The 19,623-nt window shown below is 44.5% G+C and overlaps 1 protein-coding gene across 3 annotated transcripts; it reads left to right on the top strand.

The window, feature by feature from the left end:
- Positions 1-224: 224 nt before the first annotated feature.
- VDAC1 (voltage dependent anion channel 1) lies at positions 225-19,473 on the top strand. Of its 3 annotated transcripts, none has more exons than XM_064162214.1 (9): positions 225-354; positions 7,283-7,352; positions 8,227-8,276; positions 9,663-9,815; positions 9,891-9,943; positions 12,053-12,280; positions 15,897-16,047; positions 16,865-16,922; positions 18,501-19,473. In XM_064162214.1, the coding sequence occupies exons 2-9, from the start codon at positions 7,286-7,288 to the stop codon at positions 18,590-18,592; spliced, it is 852 nt and encodes a 283-aa protein (XP_064018284.1). In that variant the 5' UTR covers positions 225-354; positions 7,283-7,285; the 3' UTR covers positions 18,593-19,473. The 3 variants fall into 3 exon arrangements, with proteins under 3 accessions (XP_064018284.1, XP_064018285.1, XP_064018282.1); XM_064162215.1 differs by having other exon boundaries at positions 270-354; positions 16,865-16,926; XM_064162212.1 differs by having other exon boundaries at positions 287-376.
- Positions 19,474-19,623: the final 150 nt, after the last annotated feature.

Here is a 19,623-nt window from a genome sequence, read left to right on the forward strand (position 1 = left end):
AGAGAAGGCTCCTACTGATCTAGCGTTAGGTGTTCGGGCCCATGGCAGGGGAGTTGGAACTGGGTGATCCTTGAGGTCGCTTCCAGCACTAACAGTCCTAGGATTCTATGACTCTCTTAATCCCGACCGATTCCAACGTGCCGCTCCCTCTGGCCGGTGCTGCGGCAAGGCCCGCCCCTGCCGCGGGTTCCCTCCCGCCGGTCCCCGCCCCTCCACTCCCGTCCCCGCCCGCCGTCGCGCAGCCGCGGCCGCAGAGCTCGGGAGGCGCCGGTCGGGGCTTGGGGCTGGGGCAACCGCCGCCGGAGGAGGCCGAGGCGGGAGCGCTACCGGCTGCTGTCGCCGAGGCGGGGCGAGGTAGGACGGCGGCGGGCGACGGGTATGTGTGTGGGGGGGTTCCCGGTCCGCCGCTCGGGTTAGAGGGGGATCGACGGTGAGACACGGGTCACGGGTGGGAGCGGAGGGAATCCGCTGCGACTCAGAAGGGCATTTGCCACGTCGGGAGGGCAGTGTCTGTTCCCTTACGTAATGCTGGGCGTTACGAAATGAAGGCCTGTGTGGAAGGATGGGGTGAGGGTGACACGGAATGGAGGTGAGGTGGTGGCAGATGGGTGCTGTGGGTGCTGCCCTGTGGGCATCGCATCGCACCGCGCGATCCCGAGAAGGCCAAGCGCGGGTCGACCCGGGCGTTAGATATCCCCATGACGGGGATTTAAAGGTCGTTCGGGCATGGAGGAGCGGGCTGGGTTCTTGAGAAACGCTTCCTCAAGGCAGAATCATTTTGCACCTTTCCAAGGAGCAAAGGTTACAGCCGCACCTGCCTGGGTTTGGCACCATTTAGGGGTGACATCCCCGCCACCTCACTCGTCTGCCCCCCTCGGATCTGTTTTGCAGGTTGGCAGATTCATCTTGACATGCACCAAAACGCCAAACCCTACTCCAAGCAGCCGCACTGACACCCCCTTCCCAACCGCCCCCCCCCCAAATCTTATTCTTATTCTGCTTACTCTCAAAATGTATCTCTTTTCTTGGGAGGAATAAGGTCAGCTTTCCCCTCCTGAACCAAGCAAGGAGCAGGTGGAGCTGCAGCAGCAAAACTACTGCCTCCGTTCTGCCTTGTCACAGCCCTTGCTGGGAACAACTCTTGCTGGAGGCTGAAAGACTCGTGTAGTCTTTGGGCATTTATGAGGAAAAAAGAAAGAAAGAAAGAAACAAATCCACAACAAACAACAAACCCCCACAATGTTTCTGAAACTGGAGCAGTAGCTGACTCATCCTTGCTGACCGAGGCCGGGTTGTGTCTCTGGAGAATATTTATAGCCATGTCGGTTGAAACAGATCCCACCTTGTTTCTCAGATGGTCTGGTGAGGATCAGAAGCGTGTTTGCAGTTCAGTTTCCTTACAGTAATGCATGGTTGAATTGTCACCATCTTTGTGGCATTTCATCTGTGAAATTGTAAAGTCGTAGAACAGAGTCATAGAATCAGAGAATCGTTTCAGTTAGTAGAGACTGTTAAGATCAAGTTTTGTCAGGATTCCTCCCAAAAAAGGGCTTTTACTTAATTAAAAAAAATGGGTTTGAATACTCCCTCCCTCCAGAACCCCTCACTGAAGTTTTATGCTGATCCTCAGTCTGCACCTTTTCTTCCTGTCCATGTTTTGGGTAGTGTGGTGGTGTGTGGGACGTGGCCATTGGTTACCACAGCCCCAGGAGTGATGTCCTCAGCTCTGGCTCTCTGGGATTCAGTCAGGAAGCACAGCACAGGCCCTCCTGGCTTTGCCATCTGGTGCAGGTAGAGAAAAACCCATACACTGTCTCCTGAGCTCTTGTGCAATGGATGCTCCTCTTTGGTCCGAGGAGATTAAGCTGTCAAATTGTGCTGGAAGACAAAATGCCGTTTTAATTAGTCATTCCCATGGGCCTGGTGCTGGGTGTTCCCACATCAGGGCCAGGGGTGAGGGACATGTCCCTTCTTGAGTGCTGTGCCAGGGCATGTGCTAGTCTAGCCCCACTATGCTGGTGGCATGGGGTGGTAGAGTAGCACTGCTTATTTCCTTCTCTGGTTTGGGTTGGGAGGGACCCTTAAAATGTCATCTAGTGCAACTTCCCTGCAGTCAGCATGGACCTGTTCACCTCAGGGCTCCATCCAACCTGGCCAACAGATTGTTAACTTGAATGTTTAGTTTAGCCTATAGAGCATGTGGCTCTTTGTTCATCCCTTGCAGCTGTAGTAGCTACAGTAGCTGCAGCAAATTGCAATATCCCCCAGCTTGGCTTAATTGATACTTACAAGTGATAGTTTAATAAGGGGTTGCTGTTCATAATTTGTGCCCATACAATTATGAACAGGCTTTGTCTTTCTTTAGTTCTGTAAATATTAGCATAGACACAATAGTAATATTTACATTGGCTTTCATGGGGTTTATCTCATCTCTCCTCTGGTGTTTATTGGGCTAGGGAGATGCTACATAAACCAGCCTTTAAAAGCCAGACCTGCTCCACTGCATGTGTAGTGTAGAGGCAGAGCTGTGGTGGAAGGCTGTGAGCCTGCCGATGTCAGAGAGATGCTGCATGGGCTTCCTAATACCTGCAGGAGACAAATGGTGGACTCCAGAGTCTTAAACTTTTGAGTCATAGTGCTGCATAGATTATAGGACCTCAGCACAGTAGTCAGTTAGGGCAAGAAGGGTTGTTGATGCAGAGTATTTGCAAATTGTGTGCCCATGCGGGCTTCTCCAGACATGTGAGTGTGCCCAATTGATGTCTGACCTCAGCAGGGCTACTCATGTGTTTATGGTTAAGTGTGGCTCTAAATCTCTCTACAGTCAGGCTTTGGAACCTGATTCAAGGTAGGCTGTAGTCAGAACTTGAATGGATTTGGGATCTGGATGATAAAATTCAAACTGTAGAATCAGCATTTTGCTCATCTGGCAGTTTGGGATGTCAGATGGTGTGGGATGAGGACACTGGTGGTGTGTGGAGCTGGTGGCTCTAGGCAGCCTGCTGTGAGGTGGGGAGAGGAGGCTGAGGGGAGACCTCGTGGCTCTCTACAACTACCTGAAATGTGGAGGTTGGAGTGATACGAGGCTCAGTCTCTTCTCCCTAGTGTCAGGTTATAGAATGAGAGAAAGTGGCCTGAAATTGTGGCACAGGAGGTTAAGACTGAGTGTTAGGAAAAATGTTTTTACTCCAAGAGCGGTCAGGCACTGGAACTGGCTGCTCAGGGAGGTGGTGGAATCACCGTCCCTGGAGGTGTTCAAGAAACATGGACATGGCACTTTGGGATGTGGTGTAATGGTCATGGTGGTGTTGTACTGATGGTTGGACTCGATGATCTGAGAGGCCTTTTCCAGTTGAAACAGCTCTATGATTCTATGACAGCTAAACCCTGCCCTGCGTGAGAGCAAAAGCAGCATCCTTCATGGTCTGTTTATTGAAACAACATAAGTCATTTGGGAAATGACACTATGCAGGCCAGGGGTCCAGAGGAGCATGTAAAAGTTGCTTCATGTCAGAGAATATTTTTTCCTTCATTGAAGGAGATAAACAAGAAATAAATGATTCAAGATTTTTTTGGTATCTTGAGTCAAGAGGCCCTTGTGTGCTTTCTTCCTCATGGACAGCTTGTACTTGGTCTCGTAACCTGATCCTATCTGTGCCTCGCAGCTCCCACACCAGTGAGATGTGTCCCCAAGCTCTGCACTTGCCATCATTTCAGGCATCCTGTTTGTGGAGACAGGAGAGATTAAATGTTCAGAACTACTGTTTACCAGCAAGAAATTGCATGTGACTCCAGGTTTATTAGTTAGAAATGTGCCTGGAGTGAGATTAAATCCAGCCATTTTATTTTCTTAGCATTGAACCTGATGGGCTCCCATCAGGGGAGTTATTCCTATGATGTGTTTTATTGGTGTCTTACATTTTTAGATTGCTCCTTCCCCTTGTGTAAATATCATCAATTTGCCAAGTCTCTGTAGGGAACCTTAATGTAAGCACATAAGAGAGTTAGCAAGCAGAGAGGAGTTATCCTTTGGTTGCAACTAGTCTCTTACACTGCCAAAAGCACCTCAGGGGTTTGCTGCCTACTGGGCTGGTTTTGATTTAATTGCCCAGAACAAAATCATGTGGTGAAAGGTTTGCCATCTGTGACACTGGAAAGTAGTCAAATGTAGCCTGCTGGAAGTGCTTCATCCCTAATAAAGCCTTCACTAGGTTCTGGCACTTGAGAGACTCCAAAGGAAGCTTCCTCTTTCCTCCCTATGGCAGTTATAAATTCCTGGATGTAGCACTCACAGCAGCACCTGTGGCTAGTTCCTCAGTTCAGGTCTTCTTCAGCCATGACTTGTGTGTACTACAGTATTTCCTACTCAAGAAAATTAGTATCTTCCTCTGTAGAGTCTGTTGTGAATATTCTCTGTGGCCTACTTGGTTCAGGAGCAGAGTGACATTGTCACTCTGAGCTATTTGCACAGTTGGATGAGGATAAAAGCAATGAATTTACTTCAGCCTCAACCTAATCTGAGTTAATGGGCTAGAATCCCACTGGTGAAAAGCAAGGGCACTTGGTCACAGCCATTCCTTGATCCTTTAAGAGTTTGAATCCCTGTTAAGCATGCTTGTCTTACAACCTGCACTTGCACAGGATGTAATCAATTTTGTTTTCCATCTGTTTAACAAGGGGCTCCTGATGAGAAAGTACAGACAGAAAAAATGATTTCTGGTCTTGCTGACCGCGGCAAGGTTAACCACCGTGTGCCCATCTTGTGCCATCTTCCACGTGCAGCACTTTTAACCACCTTGTTCTGTGTGCTTTGCATGATTTGCCCTACAACCAGCAGGGATTTGGCTTTCAATATTGTCCCTTAATTATAGTAATTGCTTGAGTGGAGATCTTTACATCTCCCACTGTCCTGCACCCACAGCTCAGATGGCAGCAGTGAAGTAGCCCATCACAGCTCATCTACCCCATGAGCGTGGCTGCATCCAGGGGAGAGGCACAAATGTCAGTGGGAGCCAAACCTGGCTTTATGGGCTTGGACAAAGGGAAAAACATAACCTAGAAAATCCAAACCCAAGGCAGAGAGCATTCAGTTGTCAATCAAATATTTTGATTTGATTTGACAAAGTGGTCAAAGGGCCTGTTGATCAGACAGGTCTGCTGGATTCCACAGTGCAGATGCCAGAGCAACACATCTTCCAAAGCGCTGCTTATTTGATTGTCAAGTGTAGGAATTTTTAACATTTTGAATTTTTTATGATACTAAATGGAAATTCCCATCAGAGGGTTCTCATGAGACCAGGTTAGGAGAGAAAAAAGCATTTCCTGGACATGCAGAGCACTCCCTGAGTGCTGCCTTGGCTCTGACTTTAGGGTATGGTATCCACTCAGGCATCTCCAAGCACTCTGCTTCTGGTGACTTCAACAAGGAGCAGGGGAGTTACTTTAAAGAATCTGTTAGTTCTTGGGTTGGGGGAGTGTGTGTGTTAATGTTTATTTTGTTTTCTTTTTTTTTTTGGAGGGTGGGTGGGTTGGGATTGTGGTTTTCTGTTTAGTTTTTTGGGGGGAGGGGCATGTTGCTTTGGTTTGTTTGGATTTTTTGTTTGTTTTTAAAGGCTGTTTTTTTGTATAAGCATTCAATCTCTGCTTTCATGTTTACACCGAATAAACAGAGACATTTAGCTCTAAAATAAGCAACTAAACTACTTTGGGATGTGGAATACTTTCTCTTTTTTCCCTTCTTTAAGTTTAAATTTAGATGCTCATGTATTTGGCACTGATGTTGTTACTGAACTAGGAGGGAAGAGTCTGCAGTTGACACTATAACTATATTGTATGCACCCTATGTATCCTACTTCATGTTCTGAGATGCCTGTTTGCTTTTTATTTACCCACCCAGATCTATTTTGTGCCCTCTAGGACAGAAATATTTCATTCATGCAATAGGAACATCCTGCTTTAACAAGCAACAGCTTGTTGGGTGGACAGCTTGAGACATCGTGTGGCTGATGCTTGTGGGGTGGTGTGCTTGCCCAGGGAAGTGTGGGCAAGGCTCTTAAGAGCCTCTCTTGTGGTCAGAGCTAGCTGTTTTGGCGTGGTTTAGATGAACAGCCGCCTGCTCACATTGGATATTCTAGAGTAAGGATTGGCAGGGAACTTTTAAAGCATTTGCATCCCTGTGTAATAAGCTGCTTCTTAGTTTGGCATAACAAAAACGTTTGGGAGTATGGAATTTTAGTGCAACACCTGGTATCGAGAGGACCAGCTTTGTAAGAGTGATTCATCTCCTCAAATGGTGAAATCTTATCAATGAAGACAGAAGGCATACACTGTTTCGGGCTGTTGTACTTCATTTCCCCAGAATGAATGACTGTCCTTGGATAAGGAAGTGGATTGGGTTGGTTTGCTCCTACCTGGATCCTGGTTTTCTCTTTGCATATGATAAGGCAGTTTTCTCGGTGGCAGGGAAAACAGAATGCATTACATTTCTTGGAGGCCACTGAGCTAAGAATGGTCATGGCCTGCTGAAGATGGAAAAGTGAGGGCCTACATGACGCTGTGGGCATCCCTCTGAACAGAATGTGATGGAGAAAGCTGGAGCTGGTGCCTGTCTCCAGGAATTACAGAGAGCTCCAGTCTGCATCTGGCAGCTGTAGCAGGTTGCGGCTACCCTTTGACTGCCTAACTTCATGGTGTAGCACCCCTTCAGTCCTTGTTTTTCACAGTGAACTCTTTTTTCCCCCAGTTGAACAGAAAACTACTTAAAAGGTTAGTGTCTAAGAAGATACCTCAGCCCATTAATAGCAGTAGCAAAGTGAAAGGAAACTGAAGCAGAAGAATGGCCACAGGTTGATTTTGCTAACATAAATTATATCCTTTTGCTTTTCTGAGCTAGGGGGAGAGAGATTCTTCTGGTGCTGGATGCTTGTCCTGGTTAGATTTCCTGAGCAGATGACTGGGCCCTAGTGCTCTGCACAACACCACAAATCTGTGGCAAGAGACAGGGGGATGTTTCTAAGAAACGTTTTTAAATGGATAACCTGCTCTATAACCTGCTTCTCATCCTTGGTTACAAATGCATGATAATGTCCTCTGCTGACTAAAAAGCAAAATCAAGTCATACCGTTTCCTACAGCTGCTTTCTTCAGGCTGTATTTAATTGATAGGTGGTAAATAGAAGATAAAACTGCCTGATAGAGGCTTAAATTTCTGGATGTGTAAATGAATTAACTTTCTGAACGATGTAATTTCCTCCCCCCCCCCCCCCTTTTTTTTTCCCCCTCAGAAAATGGCTGTGCCACCTGCTTATGCTGATCTGGGCAAATCTGCCAGAGATGTTTTCAACAAGGGATATGGTAAATAAAGCCAAAATCAATTTGGTCTGTCACTGTCTGTCTAATTACTGAAGCTGTTAGGATTTTAGTATTTTTACCTGATAAATATTCCAGTAATTTCCATTAGAATCCAGAGAACTTTTGATTGTAGGTTCACTTCGCCATTCCTGTCTGGGAAGGTAGAGTAACTTTCTGTTGCTTGACATTTGTTCCCCATCTGTTTTGAAAGAAAATTGTGTGTTATATTTCGACCATTTCCATGTGTCCTGAATAGAATCCTTGATGGCAGTAGTTTGCTTATGAGCAAACTGCTGCTCAGCATGAATAAAGTCATTATTGCCTAGTTTGGTCCCATTTATATTGCTAAGGTCAGTAGGGTTTGAAGGGGGCCTCCAGGAGAGCTGGGAAGGGACTCCATACAAAGGCACATGCCTTGTGACAGGACGAGAGATAAAGGCTTCAAACTGGAAGAAACTGGATTTAGATTCCACATTAGGAAGAAAATCTGATCTGTGAGTGTGGTGAGGCACTGGGATAGGTTGCCTAGAGAAGCTTTGGAGACTCCAGCTCTGGAAGTGTTAAAAGCCAGCCAGGCTGGGTAGGGCCTTAAGCAACTGGTCTAGTAGGAGGTGTCCCTGCTGATGGCAGGGGAATTGGAACTGGATGATCTTTAAGGTCCTTTCCAACCCAAACCATTCTGTGATTCTATGATTAATCAGTCAGATGCCATCTGGAGTATGAGCTGTGTGATCTGCTTCATAAAAGCACATGGTCTGTGACTGTACCCTTGGTTCAGTTTTAGTAGTTCACAGGTGATTTAGAAGGGAGTTTTAAGAAAGAAATCAGAAATGCTTTTCAAATTAACACATATCTAATTCATATGTTTTACTTCTAGGTTTCGGGTTAATAAAACTTGATTTGAAAACAAAATCTGAAAATGGACTGGTGAGTTTGGAAAGATTTGAAATCCAAAACACTGCCATATTCTCATGTTTACTCTGTGTTTCAAACTAAATATGCATCCCTTATTCTCCCCTTACCATTTCTCAGGTGTGTTATAATCTCGCAAGTTACTGTACGTTTGTAATTTTGTGTAATTTATGAGACTGCACAAATCAGAGATACAGTGAAGGGCTCCTTCACAGCCACAGTCATGGCCTGCTATGAAAAGTGTTGCTGTTTGAGGGCATCACCATGGCCTGGACTCTGAGAGAGTGCCAAGGTTTCCCTCCTGCTTTACTGCGTTGAATAAGCAGAAGTATGGGGACTTTTATCAATGCTTATCAATATCTAAAGAGTGGAGATGATGGTCACAGGGAGTGCAAAAAGCAAATAAGTTTCGTAAGGGTTTGGCCAGCAAGTTGAAAGAGGTTCTCCCCCTGCTTTACTCCTCCATAGTGAGGCTGCAACTGAAATTCCATGTCCAGTTTTGGGCTCCTCAGTTCAGGAGAGACCGGGAACTACTGGAGAATGCAGGGGAGGGCCACAAAGATGCTGACAGGCCTGGAGTGTCTCTGTGAGGAGAAGAGGCTGAGAGAAGAGCAGCCCCAGAGATGATCTTCTCAGTGCTCAGTAAGAACTAAAGGGTGGGGAGTAAGGGGATGGGGCCAGACTCCTGTCAGTGGACACAGGGAAAGGGGAGGCTTTCACAAACTAGAACCCAGGAGGTTCCATGTAAACAGGAGGAGAAACTTCTTTGGTGTGAGGGTGCTGGAGGCCTGGAGCAGGCTGCCCAGAAAGGTTGTGGGATCTCCTCTGGAGAGATTCCAACCCCAGTTGGACAATGTGCCTGTGGGCAAGCTGCTGCAGGTGCCCTGCTTTAGCAGAAGGTTGGACTGGATGACCTCCAGAGGTCTCTTCCAGCCCCCACCATGCCGAGCTTCAGGGATTCAATTTTTAAGTGTGCCGCAGGCAATTAGCAGTCACTAAACAAGCAGAGTTGTGGTGTAGCTGTGTAGTGGAGTTGATAACTAGAGTATCTCTATGAAGCATTTGCAGACTTGCATGTTGATTCAGATACACCTTGTGCAGTCAGTTACCAGAGCAGCACCTTGGTCTGTGTTACGCTGCTGGTAAGTTATCCACACTCCTGTTCTATATTCATACTCTTATCATGCAATGCCTTTTCTCCCTTTTTCCTCTCTTTTTTTTTGGGGGGGAAAAGACAATGTTCATATTAAGGACTAGCAACCACGTCTTTAAACCTTCTGAGAACTCTGCACTACTGTGAATGATATCACAAACTATAATGACTAATATGTTCTAAAGTATTTGCCTGCTTGCAAGTACATATTATATATATATGATTTTGTTGTGTTTTTTTTCTTACAGGAATTCACAAGCTCAGGTTCAGCAAACACAGAAACAAGCAAAGTGAATGGTAGTTTGGAAACAAAATACAAATGGGTGGAGTATGGATTGATGTTCACAGAAAAGTGGAACACTGACAATACTCTAGGCACTGAGATTACACTTGAAGATCAGGTAATTTACATGCAATTTACTGATCAACTTAAGCTGTAATTATAAATCCAACCAGTGAATTTCTTTTCTGTTCAGCTTGCTCGTGGCCTGAAGTTGACCTTTGACTCCACCTTCTCTCCTAACACTGGGTAAGAAGTGAGTAAGCTCGAGTGACAGAAAAAGGCATTTATTATTTTATACTTTAGTTTTTCAGAATATTGTATTCCTTCTTTACTCCTTCTGTCCTGAGATAGAGACAGTTAACAATCAGCCTGTGTGTGATGAGATCTTGTACATCTGATTTCAATCTTACTGTTGACAATCCCTTTTTAATCCTAAACCATAGCAAGCTAAATAAAATAACTAGAAAATTATAGTCAGATCAGGGTGTGAAGAAAAAGTTTTGTTTGCACTCCTATGCTGTATTTCTGACCATGTCAGAGGATGAGCCACTGTCTGAATAAAACAAGTCAGCTGCAATGCAGAGTTTAACAAGCTCCAGGAGCCAGTTGCCCACAGCTCTAACAGGTTGACACAGTAATTGGGCTCTTCTCCCAAGCTGAATTTATCACTGGAATTCTTGTTGGCCGCAGGTTGCCTTGGCAGTGGATGGGTGTTTCTGATGCAATGATTGGATGCCACATTTTATGTGGGCCAAAGGGATTAAGCAGCAGCTGTAGGTTGAGATGTTGGTTTATTTTTTCTCCTGATTATCTTTTTTGCAAGCAGTGCTGCCAGTCAGCCAAAATACTCTCTACGTTGGCTTCCCAGAGCAACATGCTGTGCTGCAGGCTGAGAGAGTAACAGTCCCCATGGAGAATTCACCTTGACTTCTAGACTCTGTTCTGCAGTCAGCTTCCAGTCCATTCCCAGTTCAGCATTAACTAGGTAGTTTGGTATTTGTTAACCAGAATAACCTCCAGTGTTTGTTGAGAATTTGTGGGGTTTTTTTAGCTGGCAGGACAAGTTACAGACCTGTAGCTTACTTTTGAGGCATTTCACAGGTACTCTACTGTCTAAGTTACAGAAGTTCCCCTGTATGAGGAGTATTATAGTTTGAATAAACGGAATGAGATTCTGTCCTGGTATGATCTGCTTTAGGCTGACAGGGATGCACCACGGTGGAATGTGAGACACCCTCCCTCCTCTCCTTACTACTTAGTGGCTGTGCAGGGTCTTTCAACAAGTAAAAATTTTAGGAGAGCTCTGTGATCACTTGTCCCTGTGGACTTTCACAAAAGTTGCAGACAAGCCAAAGCAGGTGCTTTGGGCACTCCTGCTTTTTATTTCTGATTTTGGAAAAGACAAAATCCTGAGTCTGAATAAAAATAATGCTAGTAATAATAATAATATTAATGGAACAATATCTGTTTGTGTCTGATAGAGCACCAGCACAATTCTTGGTAGCTGAAGAGAAAGGTTGGTTTGAAATTTCAAATTAGACTGACTTCTCCAGATAGATTTCAGTAAAAGACTTGGTGAAAGACAGGAGACACTTGTAAGGTAATAAGAGAAAATAATCTCAAGTAGGAGAGTAGCTGAATGTATTAGATGTAACCCTTTTGCCTCGTGAGAGCCTGTACCTTTGACGTAAACCAACCCAAGAACACATAAGAAACCATTGTTTTGCCCAGCAGTGTGAAAAGAAAGAAGTCACTCGGGAAAGTTTATTTCTGTGTTAATCCAGCAGCCTTTCCAATGGCTGTAACCAGTCAACTTCCTAAAGCACCCTAAAGAAAAGGTGAGGTGTCAGAGCCGCTGAAGCAGCCTCCTTCCTTAGCAGCAGAAACTTGCCCTGTGGAAGCCGGAGGCTTAGTAGCCATTTCTTGGTGTCTGTCACAGTAAGCATATAAAACCAGGCCAACTACTATTGGCTTTCTGTGGCAATCCTGTAAACTGCTCCAGTTTCCATTCCTTCCCTGCATCTACCACATTTCTCAAACCATCCTGTTAGCTGGAGATGAGGATTTGGTTTCTGTCACCTCTCACCTGATTTACTGTGCTGCTGCTTTTCCACACACACAACCCAGCAGTGCTTAGTCAGGCTCCATACCACGTTTTACTGCAGATAGTTCCCTGTAGCTGAATTAGGGGCTTGCAGCTGTGGAAGGTGACAAGGCGACATGTCCCATGGCTCTCCAGGTATGTATATTTTGTCTTCAAGAACTCTTAAACTGGTTTCAGTAACTAATTTGATTGCATTGCTACCTACGAGGGTACCTTTTTTAAGACAAAATGTTTTTTAATTTTCTTTTTAGGAAAAAGAGTGCTAAGGTTAAGACAGGGTACAAAAGGGAACACATCAACATCGGCTGTGACATGGATTTTGATATTGCTGGTCCCTCGATACGTGGAGCCCTGGTGCTTGGCTATGAGGGGTGGCTGGCAGGTTATCAGATGACCTTCGAGAGTGCAAAGTCTAGAGTAACCCAGAGCAACTTTGCTGTTGGCTACAAGACCAATGAATTCCAGCTTCATACCAATGTGTAAGTAACAGCAGACAGGCACTTAGAAGGAATTTGAAAGGGTTTCGCTGCTTGCTAGAACAACGAATGGCATGGAGTTCCAGCAGTGGGAAAGGAGTGAGTGGTGGATTAGAAGTTACTTCTACTACTTCTGGTTGAAATCACTTCTCTGCCCTGGTGAGGCCTTATGTAGAATGCTCTGTCCAGTTCTGGGCTCCCCAGTTCCAGAAGGACAAGGAACTGCTTGAGAGGATACATCAAAGGCCTACAAAGATTATTAGGGGACTGAAACATATCTGTTATGAAGAAAGGCTGAGAGGCTTAGAGCTTTTTAGCTTGGAGAGGAGAAGATTGAGGGAGGATCTCATCAATGCCTATAAATACTTCAGGGGTGGGCATCAGGAGGATGGGGCCAGTATTTTTTCAATGGTGCCCAGTGACAGGACAAAAGGTAATTGGCACAAACTGAACATAGGAAGTGCCATCTGAACATGAGCGAGAGACTTTTTTATGTTGAGAGTAGTGGAGCACTGGAGCAAGCTGCCCAGAGAGGTGGTAGAGTCTCCGTCTTTGGAGTCATCAAAGCCCACCTGGATGGTTTCCTGTGCAACCTGCTCTAGATGAACCTGCTCTGGTGGAGCAGTTGGACTAGTTGTTCTCCAGAGCTCTTTTCCAATCCATGTCATTTTGTGATGTAAGGTGCTTTTTTAGTGAATTCTGTGGGTGGAGTGCGTGATGAGAGTGGAACTCGCTGAGCACCCAAGTATCCAGTGCCTATTACAGTCTGTTAGGGAAGTAATAAAACAAGTGGGTGATAAGAATATGCCTTATGAAAGCTGAAATAAGAGCAATGCCTTATTTTTGCACCTGTCAAAATGGAACAAAATGATGGTTTGATCTGTAGATGAAAGAATTAACCAGAGGATGAACAAGGACAGGCTAAAGGAACTAAATCAGAGAGATATGGACTGGGTTTGTTTTAGTGTTGGGAGGGATACGATTGAAAAGTTTGGTCTAGTATTACAGCTCCTAATAATTTTACACAAGCATTTGTCCTTTCTGAATGCATGAACAGTATGAAAGCAGGACCAATTTCCACAAAACCCATCATTTCTCTGTCTCTTGTTCCTCTTATGCCTCCGGGGAAGACAGTTTCTTAGGATGAATCAATCCATAATCCATTTCCCCAGCCCTCCCATTCCCATGGGTAGCTTGGTAGTTTGCATGTAGCAGAGCTACTGTAGGCTGTTCCCATTCAGGGACTGAACAACTGTTCTGTCTTCCTGGAGCTGCTGTTTCAAAAGCTTTCTGTTCTGTTTCATGCTGTGTGACAGAGATCTGGTTTGGGAAGCTCCTTACAGAACAACTGAACCTTCACAGCCCCAACAGTATATCTGAAGGATTGCCAAAGCTCAAAAATGTGGGCAGAAAACTTGTGTCTAAACAATTTTTGGGATCCCCTCCACTCAGAGTTATTCCTTCCAGCACAATGACTTTCAGTTTTGCTATACGGTGGCAGTTCAAAACGTTGTGTTAATTGTTTTTTTGCTATAAAAAAGCTGGAATTATTATTACTTTTAATTAAAGCAACAGCAGAAAATAGATGTAGTAGCAGCAGGGGCTCAGATCTTACTGTACTGTTTCTTGAATTCATCAGGATGTTTCTTAGTTTGCTGTTACTGTGTACAGATAATAAATCATCCATGTGGTTTAGTATTCATACTCTAGCAATTGACAGGAACATGTGTGTCAGGAACACAGATTTTATTATTCATAGGTTAATTGGGTATTTGATATGTTTCAGCAGTGGTGGGTGGAACTCTCATCACTAGCCTGCTCAGGTGCTCCTGTACCTGGACAGTTCAGGGTTTCACAGAGGTGCTGTGGCAGAGCTGACTATTTCATTCTGTGGGGTTTGAATCAGTGTATTTTATTCCTGGTATGACACAGACCAGCTGGAGACTTCAGCAAGTTGCTTTCCTTAGCAGTGCCTTCCTTAGTAAATTAATTTTCATGAGAGGTTTTGGTTTTTTTTTTTTTAATCTACATCTGGAAAATGCTTCTATTACTGTTAATTATACAGTAAATAAGTAAGTAATGGACTTAACAGGAAGATTGGCTTTATTTTTCACTAAAAGGAGATAGAGATGGATAATTTCTGGTTTTAAATATGACTTACCTCATTTTTTAAATATAGCTTAGATCACATCCTGTTAATGTTGCAGGTCAAGACAAAAACTGTGGGAACCTTGCACAGAATCTGCCTTGTATAGCTGGCTCTCCTTTTTCTTGAGAGCCAAGTCCATGCAGTTAGATGTGAGCCTCAGTCTTACCTGAATTAAGTATTGCAGTGTGCTTTCCAGAAGAATGATTCTAACAATTTAAAAGGCCACAGTTTGTGAGACATGTGAACTAAGGTCAGGGGGGAGAAGTGGAGAGACTCTTATATCCACCCCTTTTAAAACCATTGAAGATTTTTATATACTCTAGTAATTGGAAGCAGATTGTTTCATGGTTTGGAAATAACCCTGAGTATCATAGTTTAGAAATAATCATGATTACTGTCTTTGTAGAGTCTTCTTGTGGTTTAATATTGCCTTAGTCAATATGTTTGTCTCCTCTTTGAAGAAAATGAGCAAAATGGCAATTCAGATGCTTGCTGCTTACAAGGAGTTTATGGCTTTTAAAAGTCTCTTACTCTTATTTTTGTCATCTGCATGCTCTAGGGTTTTTTATTTCACTTAGCACACTTTATTCCCTGTGCTGTCATTAAGTAACTGGAAGCTGTGCTGCTCAGTAGCCCAAGGCTGTCATTCTTCAGCTGCTAACCAGTGCTCCCTGTAAAGCCAAATCAGTTTTCAGTTTCAGACCCAGAGACACTAATAGTAGAGGTGGACTATAAGGACACCATAATGGTGTTCACTGAGTGTTAAATTGGCATCTTCATTTGGGATACAGCTTGTCTGTGCCTTGCTGATGAGGCAGTGTTGAGATGACTGCTCAGGCATGACAACTGGGGCACAAACCTTTTGGGGCACCAGTGAGATGTATGCCTAGGAAAGTAATTATCTCACAGAGGGAGTCTCTTTGGGCACAAACTGGAACCCAGGAGGTTCCATGTGAACAGGAGGAGAAACTCCTGTCTGTGAGGGTGCTAGAGGCCTGGCCCAAGCTTCACAGAGAGGTTGTGGAGTCTCCTTCTCTGAAGAGATTCCAAACTCCCCTGGCCAGTGTGATCCTGGGCAAGCTGCTGTGGGTGCCCTGCTTTAGCATGAGTTTGGACTGGATGATCTCCAGAGGTCCCTTTTACAAGCCTCACCATGCTGAGGTTTCTGGGAGGTTCTAGAAGAATAAATCTCTTAATGCAAAGGCTCCCATCTACAGAGAAGGGGGAGAATGGGATGCTGTCATCATTAGCCTAATTTTTGTTGTTGTTGTTGTTGAATTACAGTAATCACCAGTGAATGTAAACATGTAAAAACCACTTCAGAACCAACCTGGCCTGATGTCTCTGTCAGTTGTTACACGGATTTTAAATGAAGTGTGAGTGAATGTTCTGCAAATACAGGTCTTACAGAGGGAAAGAACTCAGGTGACTGTAGTGGGATGCAGTTTAAAACGAGTGCGTTCCTTCCAGGAATGATGGCACAGAGTTCGGTGGCTCCATTTACCAGAAGGTGAACGATAAGCTGGAAACCGCCGTGCAGCTTGCCTGGACAGCTGGGAACAGCAACACACGCTTTGGAATAGCAGCCAAGTACCAGATTGACCCAGATGCCTCATTTTGTGTGAGTGCCCTGCACGTACAAGTATGAACATCTGAGAACAGGCTCCCAGGGTGGAAATGAGAAGCACTTCTGCATCAGTGAAGGACGTTTTGATGCAGTTCTCTAGCATAGAGCTGGCTCATAGATCTCTTTGCCTTGTTTTTAGCAGCACAACATTGGATCTTCCTTAAAAGTGACAGAGTGTTTTATTGTAGCATTGGGCACTACTTGGGGATTTTTTTCATAACATTGTTGATAAAACTAAAAGCCATGTTAATCAGAACACTATTGCCTACAACAACTGTGGACTGGTGGAGATTTGCATTTAAGTTATGTCAAAATGAGCTCCTTTTTGTGATTTAAAACATGAAATCCTGCTTAATAGGTGTGACATTCTGGGATGCCCTAAGAAGGGTGTCACCAGCAGGTTGAGGTTCTTCTCCCCGTCTATTCTGCCACATTGAGGCCACAGGTGAAGTACTGTGTCCAGCTCTGAGCTCCCCAGTTCAAGAGAGACAGGGAACTAGTGGAGCGAGTCCAGCGAAGGCTACAAAGATGTTGAGGGGAGTGGAACCTGGGAAGGCTGTGAGGGTGCTGGAGGCCTGGAGCAGGCTGCCCAGAGAGGTTGTGGGATCTGCTTCGCTGGAGAAATTCCAACCCCAGCTGGACATTGTGATCCTGGGCAAGCTGCTGTGGATGTCCTGCTGATCCAGTGATGATTTCCAGAGGTCCCTTCCAGCCCCCAACATGTTGGGATTCTGTGGCTTAATTTTCAAGTGAAAAGGACTTTGAGGAAAGCTACCAAATTAATTTACTTACAGTATTTTTTCCCTTTAAGGCTAAAGTGAACAACTCCAGTCTGATTGGATTAGGATACACTCAGATTTTAAAGCCAGGTAAGTTTATGGAGAAGAAATTCAGAATCAACAGCATAATATTTTAATCTTGATATACTAGAGGTTTGGAGTTTTGGTTTTGTGACAAAATGTGATCAGTTTTGTTGTTGCCTTTGGCAAGCCAGTAATGAACTTTTTCCAGAGGCTGCTCTGTTAATTTTGGATGTCTATTGGAAGCAGAATTATTAGAGGCCACCATCCACTGCCCTGTCAGATCCTCCTTTGTGTTGATATAAACTATATCTACAATTTTTTTCCCAGATAAATAACAGCATTTTTAGTACTTTCAGAGCTGCCTTATTACTGAGTGTATTTTGCTTGAAAATGTAACCTTCTCAAGGTCCCCTGGTTCAGGAAGAGGACAGTCGTAGTGTGAAATTGGTTTTAATGTGATTTAATAAATCTACTGCCAGAACAACAAGGAGATTGACATGATACTGTCTCCCATAACATTCTCATATAACAGCTCAGGAGATGTGACATGGATGATTGCTGTGTGAGGTGGATCGAAAACTGGCTCCACAAGAGAGTTCAGAGGGTTATGATCAGTGGCTCAGAGTCCAATTGGAGGCCTCTAGCCAGTGGTGTTCCCCTGGGATCAGTACTAGGCCCAGTTTTGTTCAATATCTTTATCAACGACCTGGATGAGGGCATTGAGTGTACCCCTCGGCAGGTTTGCTGATGGTACAGAACTGGGGGTGCGGCTGACGCTCCTCAGGCTGTGCTGCCATCCAGCGAGACCTGGACAGGCTGGAGAGGTGGACAAAGGCAAACCACATGAAATTCAGTAAGGACAAGTGCAGGGTCCTGCATCTGGGGAGGAATAACAGCAGGCACCAGTACAGGTTTGGGCCACCCTGCTGGAAAGCAGCTCCCTGGAGAAAGACCTTGGAGTGCTGGTGGGCAGCAAGTTGTGCCGAGACAACTTGTGGCCGAGAGAGCCAATGGCAGCCTGGGGTGCAGCAAGAAGTGTGCCCAGCAGGGCTAGGGAGGTTCTTCTTCCTCTCTGCTCTAGCGAGACCACACCTGCAATACTCTGCAATTTTGGGCTCCCCAGTTCAGGAGAGACAGGGACCTCTTAGCCAGGAGTGGGGGGATAGGCTCTGCTCACTTGTTCCCTGTGATAGGACAAGGAGCAATGGGTGTAAGCTGCAGCAAAAGAGGTTCCACCTCAATGCAAGGGGGACCTTCTTTACTGCAAGGGTCACAGAACACTGGAACAGGCTCTCCTCCTCTAGAGACTTTCAAGGTCTGTCTGGATGTGATCCTCTGTGATCTGTGTTAGGTAGTATTGTCCTTGGGTCCCTTCCAACCCCTAACATCCTGTGATCCTGTGAGCAGACTGAGAGCTTTAATTACTTGGAATGAAAAAAAAGGCAGATTTATCTCAGCGTGATTATAGTTTTCAGAATTCAGAAGTATTTAATATCTGCAAATAATTTTAAAACATACAGTCCTGCCAAATCATGTTAATCTGTCTACCCAAGAAATTAAAGCAAAACAGGTACTACACTTACTAAACCTAAAGCTCCTTTCAAGTTTTAACAGCTGGTCTTTTCTCTCCCTTTTCTCTCTCAGGTATCAAAATGACACTGTCAGCTTTGTTGGATGGCAAGAATGTCAATGCAGGTGGTCACAAGCTTGGTCTAGGATTGGAATTTGAAGCATAAAGAGTGGTTTTGTGATGGCTACTTTGAAAATACAGCATAGCTACCTTCAGAATATAGTGTACCTTTCAATGTTTCGTCTGGATGCAGGTTTTGCTCAGTATCAGTTCTAGTAGTCCTGGTTAAAGAGAGTTAAGCTTTTACAACGATGTTGTTAAAGAAATGGAGACGCAAGCATAAAAACAATTCCTAATTCCAGGCTGTTTTGTTGTTGTTGATTCTTTTTTTAATGTTACTGCCCATCACACCTGTCAGCTGCCACAGGATAGGGAGTAGGAAGGTATTGATTGCCAATATATTGACGACACATGGAATATGTTAATGTGACATAAAAATTAAGATGTGAAGAATCAGAAACCACTATTTGTACTGTTAATTCTGTAAGCAAAATGTTCTGACACTTGAGGTTTCAGTTCATGGTGGAACGTGCAAACTTCTCTGAAAAAGGGATTTTAAAAAAAAAATTATTTTTTTAGATAGGCATTTCATGGTAAGTGGTTTGCCTTGTTTTGGTTGTCTTCCACCAAAAGCTGTCTCCAGAATGCTTTGGGTTGTCTGCTCTGTCTAAGTCCACTGCGGAGGAGGTTTGACGTGACTCAGCCAATACTGTGTCCTGTGTTGTGGTTCCTTTCCCTTGCACTGACTGGGAAGCTTGTAAGACAGGGCCATAATCAGGGAAGTGTTTGTAACTGCAAACCTGTAATTGCACCACTGAACTTAAAATGGACTTTTGTTTTATTACCACTTTTTTGTGACAACTAAGTGGGTGCATTTTTAGAAGGTCTTCCATTTTGTGTGGAACTAGACCCCAAAATGCTGCACTTGATACTACTGAAAATGGATAAAAAAACCCAAGCCCGAGTTGAATAAAATACTGAAATGTCGCTTTTGACTTTGTCTTTGTATTGTTTGTGAAAACAATTCGGTATTAATTCTTGGCTCCAGAAGCAGATGGGCAATATCAGTGCATAGTTGGTACCACACAAGCACAAGGTGCTTGGTAGACTTAAGTTTCAGACGTGGCTGTTTTAGTG

The sequence above is a fragment of the Pogoniulus pusillus genome, chromosome 22 (assembly GCF_015220805.1).
Source record: "Pogoniulus pusillus isolate bPogPus1 chromosome 22, bPogPus1.pri, whole genome shotgun sequence".
Taxonomy (NCBI): domain Eukaryota; kingdom Metazoa; phylum Chordata; class Aves; order Piciformes; family Lybiidae; genus Pogoniulus; species Pogoniulus pusillus.

Coding starts and splice junctions, on each gene's coding strand:
- VDAC1 (XM_064162214.1), top strand. CDS start 7,286: ATGGCTGTGCCACCTGCTTATGCTGATCTGGGCAAATCTGCCAGAGAT. Junction 8,277..9,662: donor CAAAATCTGAAAATGGACTG/GTGAGTTTGGAA, acceptor TTTTTCTTACAG/GAATTCACAAGCTCAGGTTC. Junction 9,944..12,052: donor ACCTTCTCTCCTAACACTGG/GTAAGAAGTGAG, acceptor TTTTCTTTTTAG/GAAAAAGAGTGCTAAGGTTA.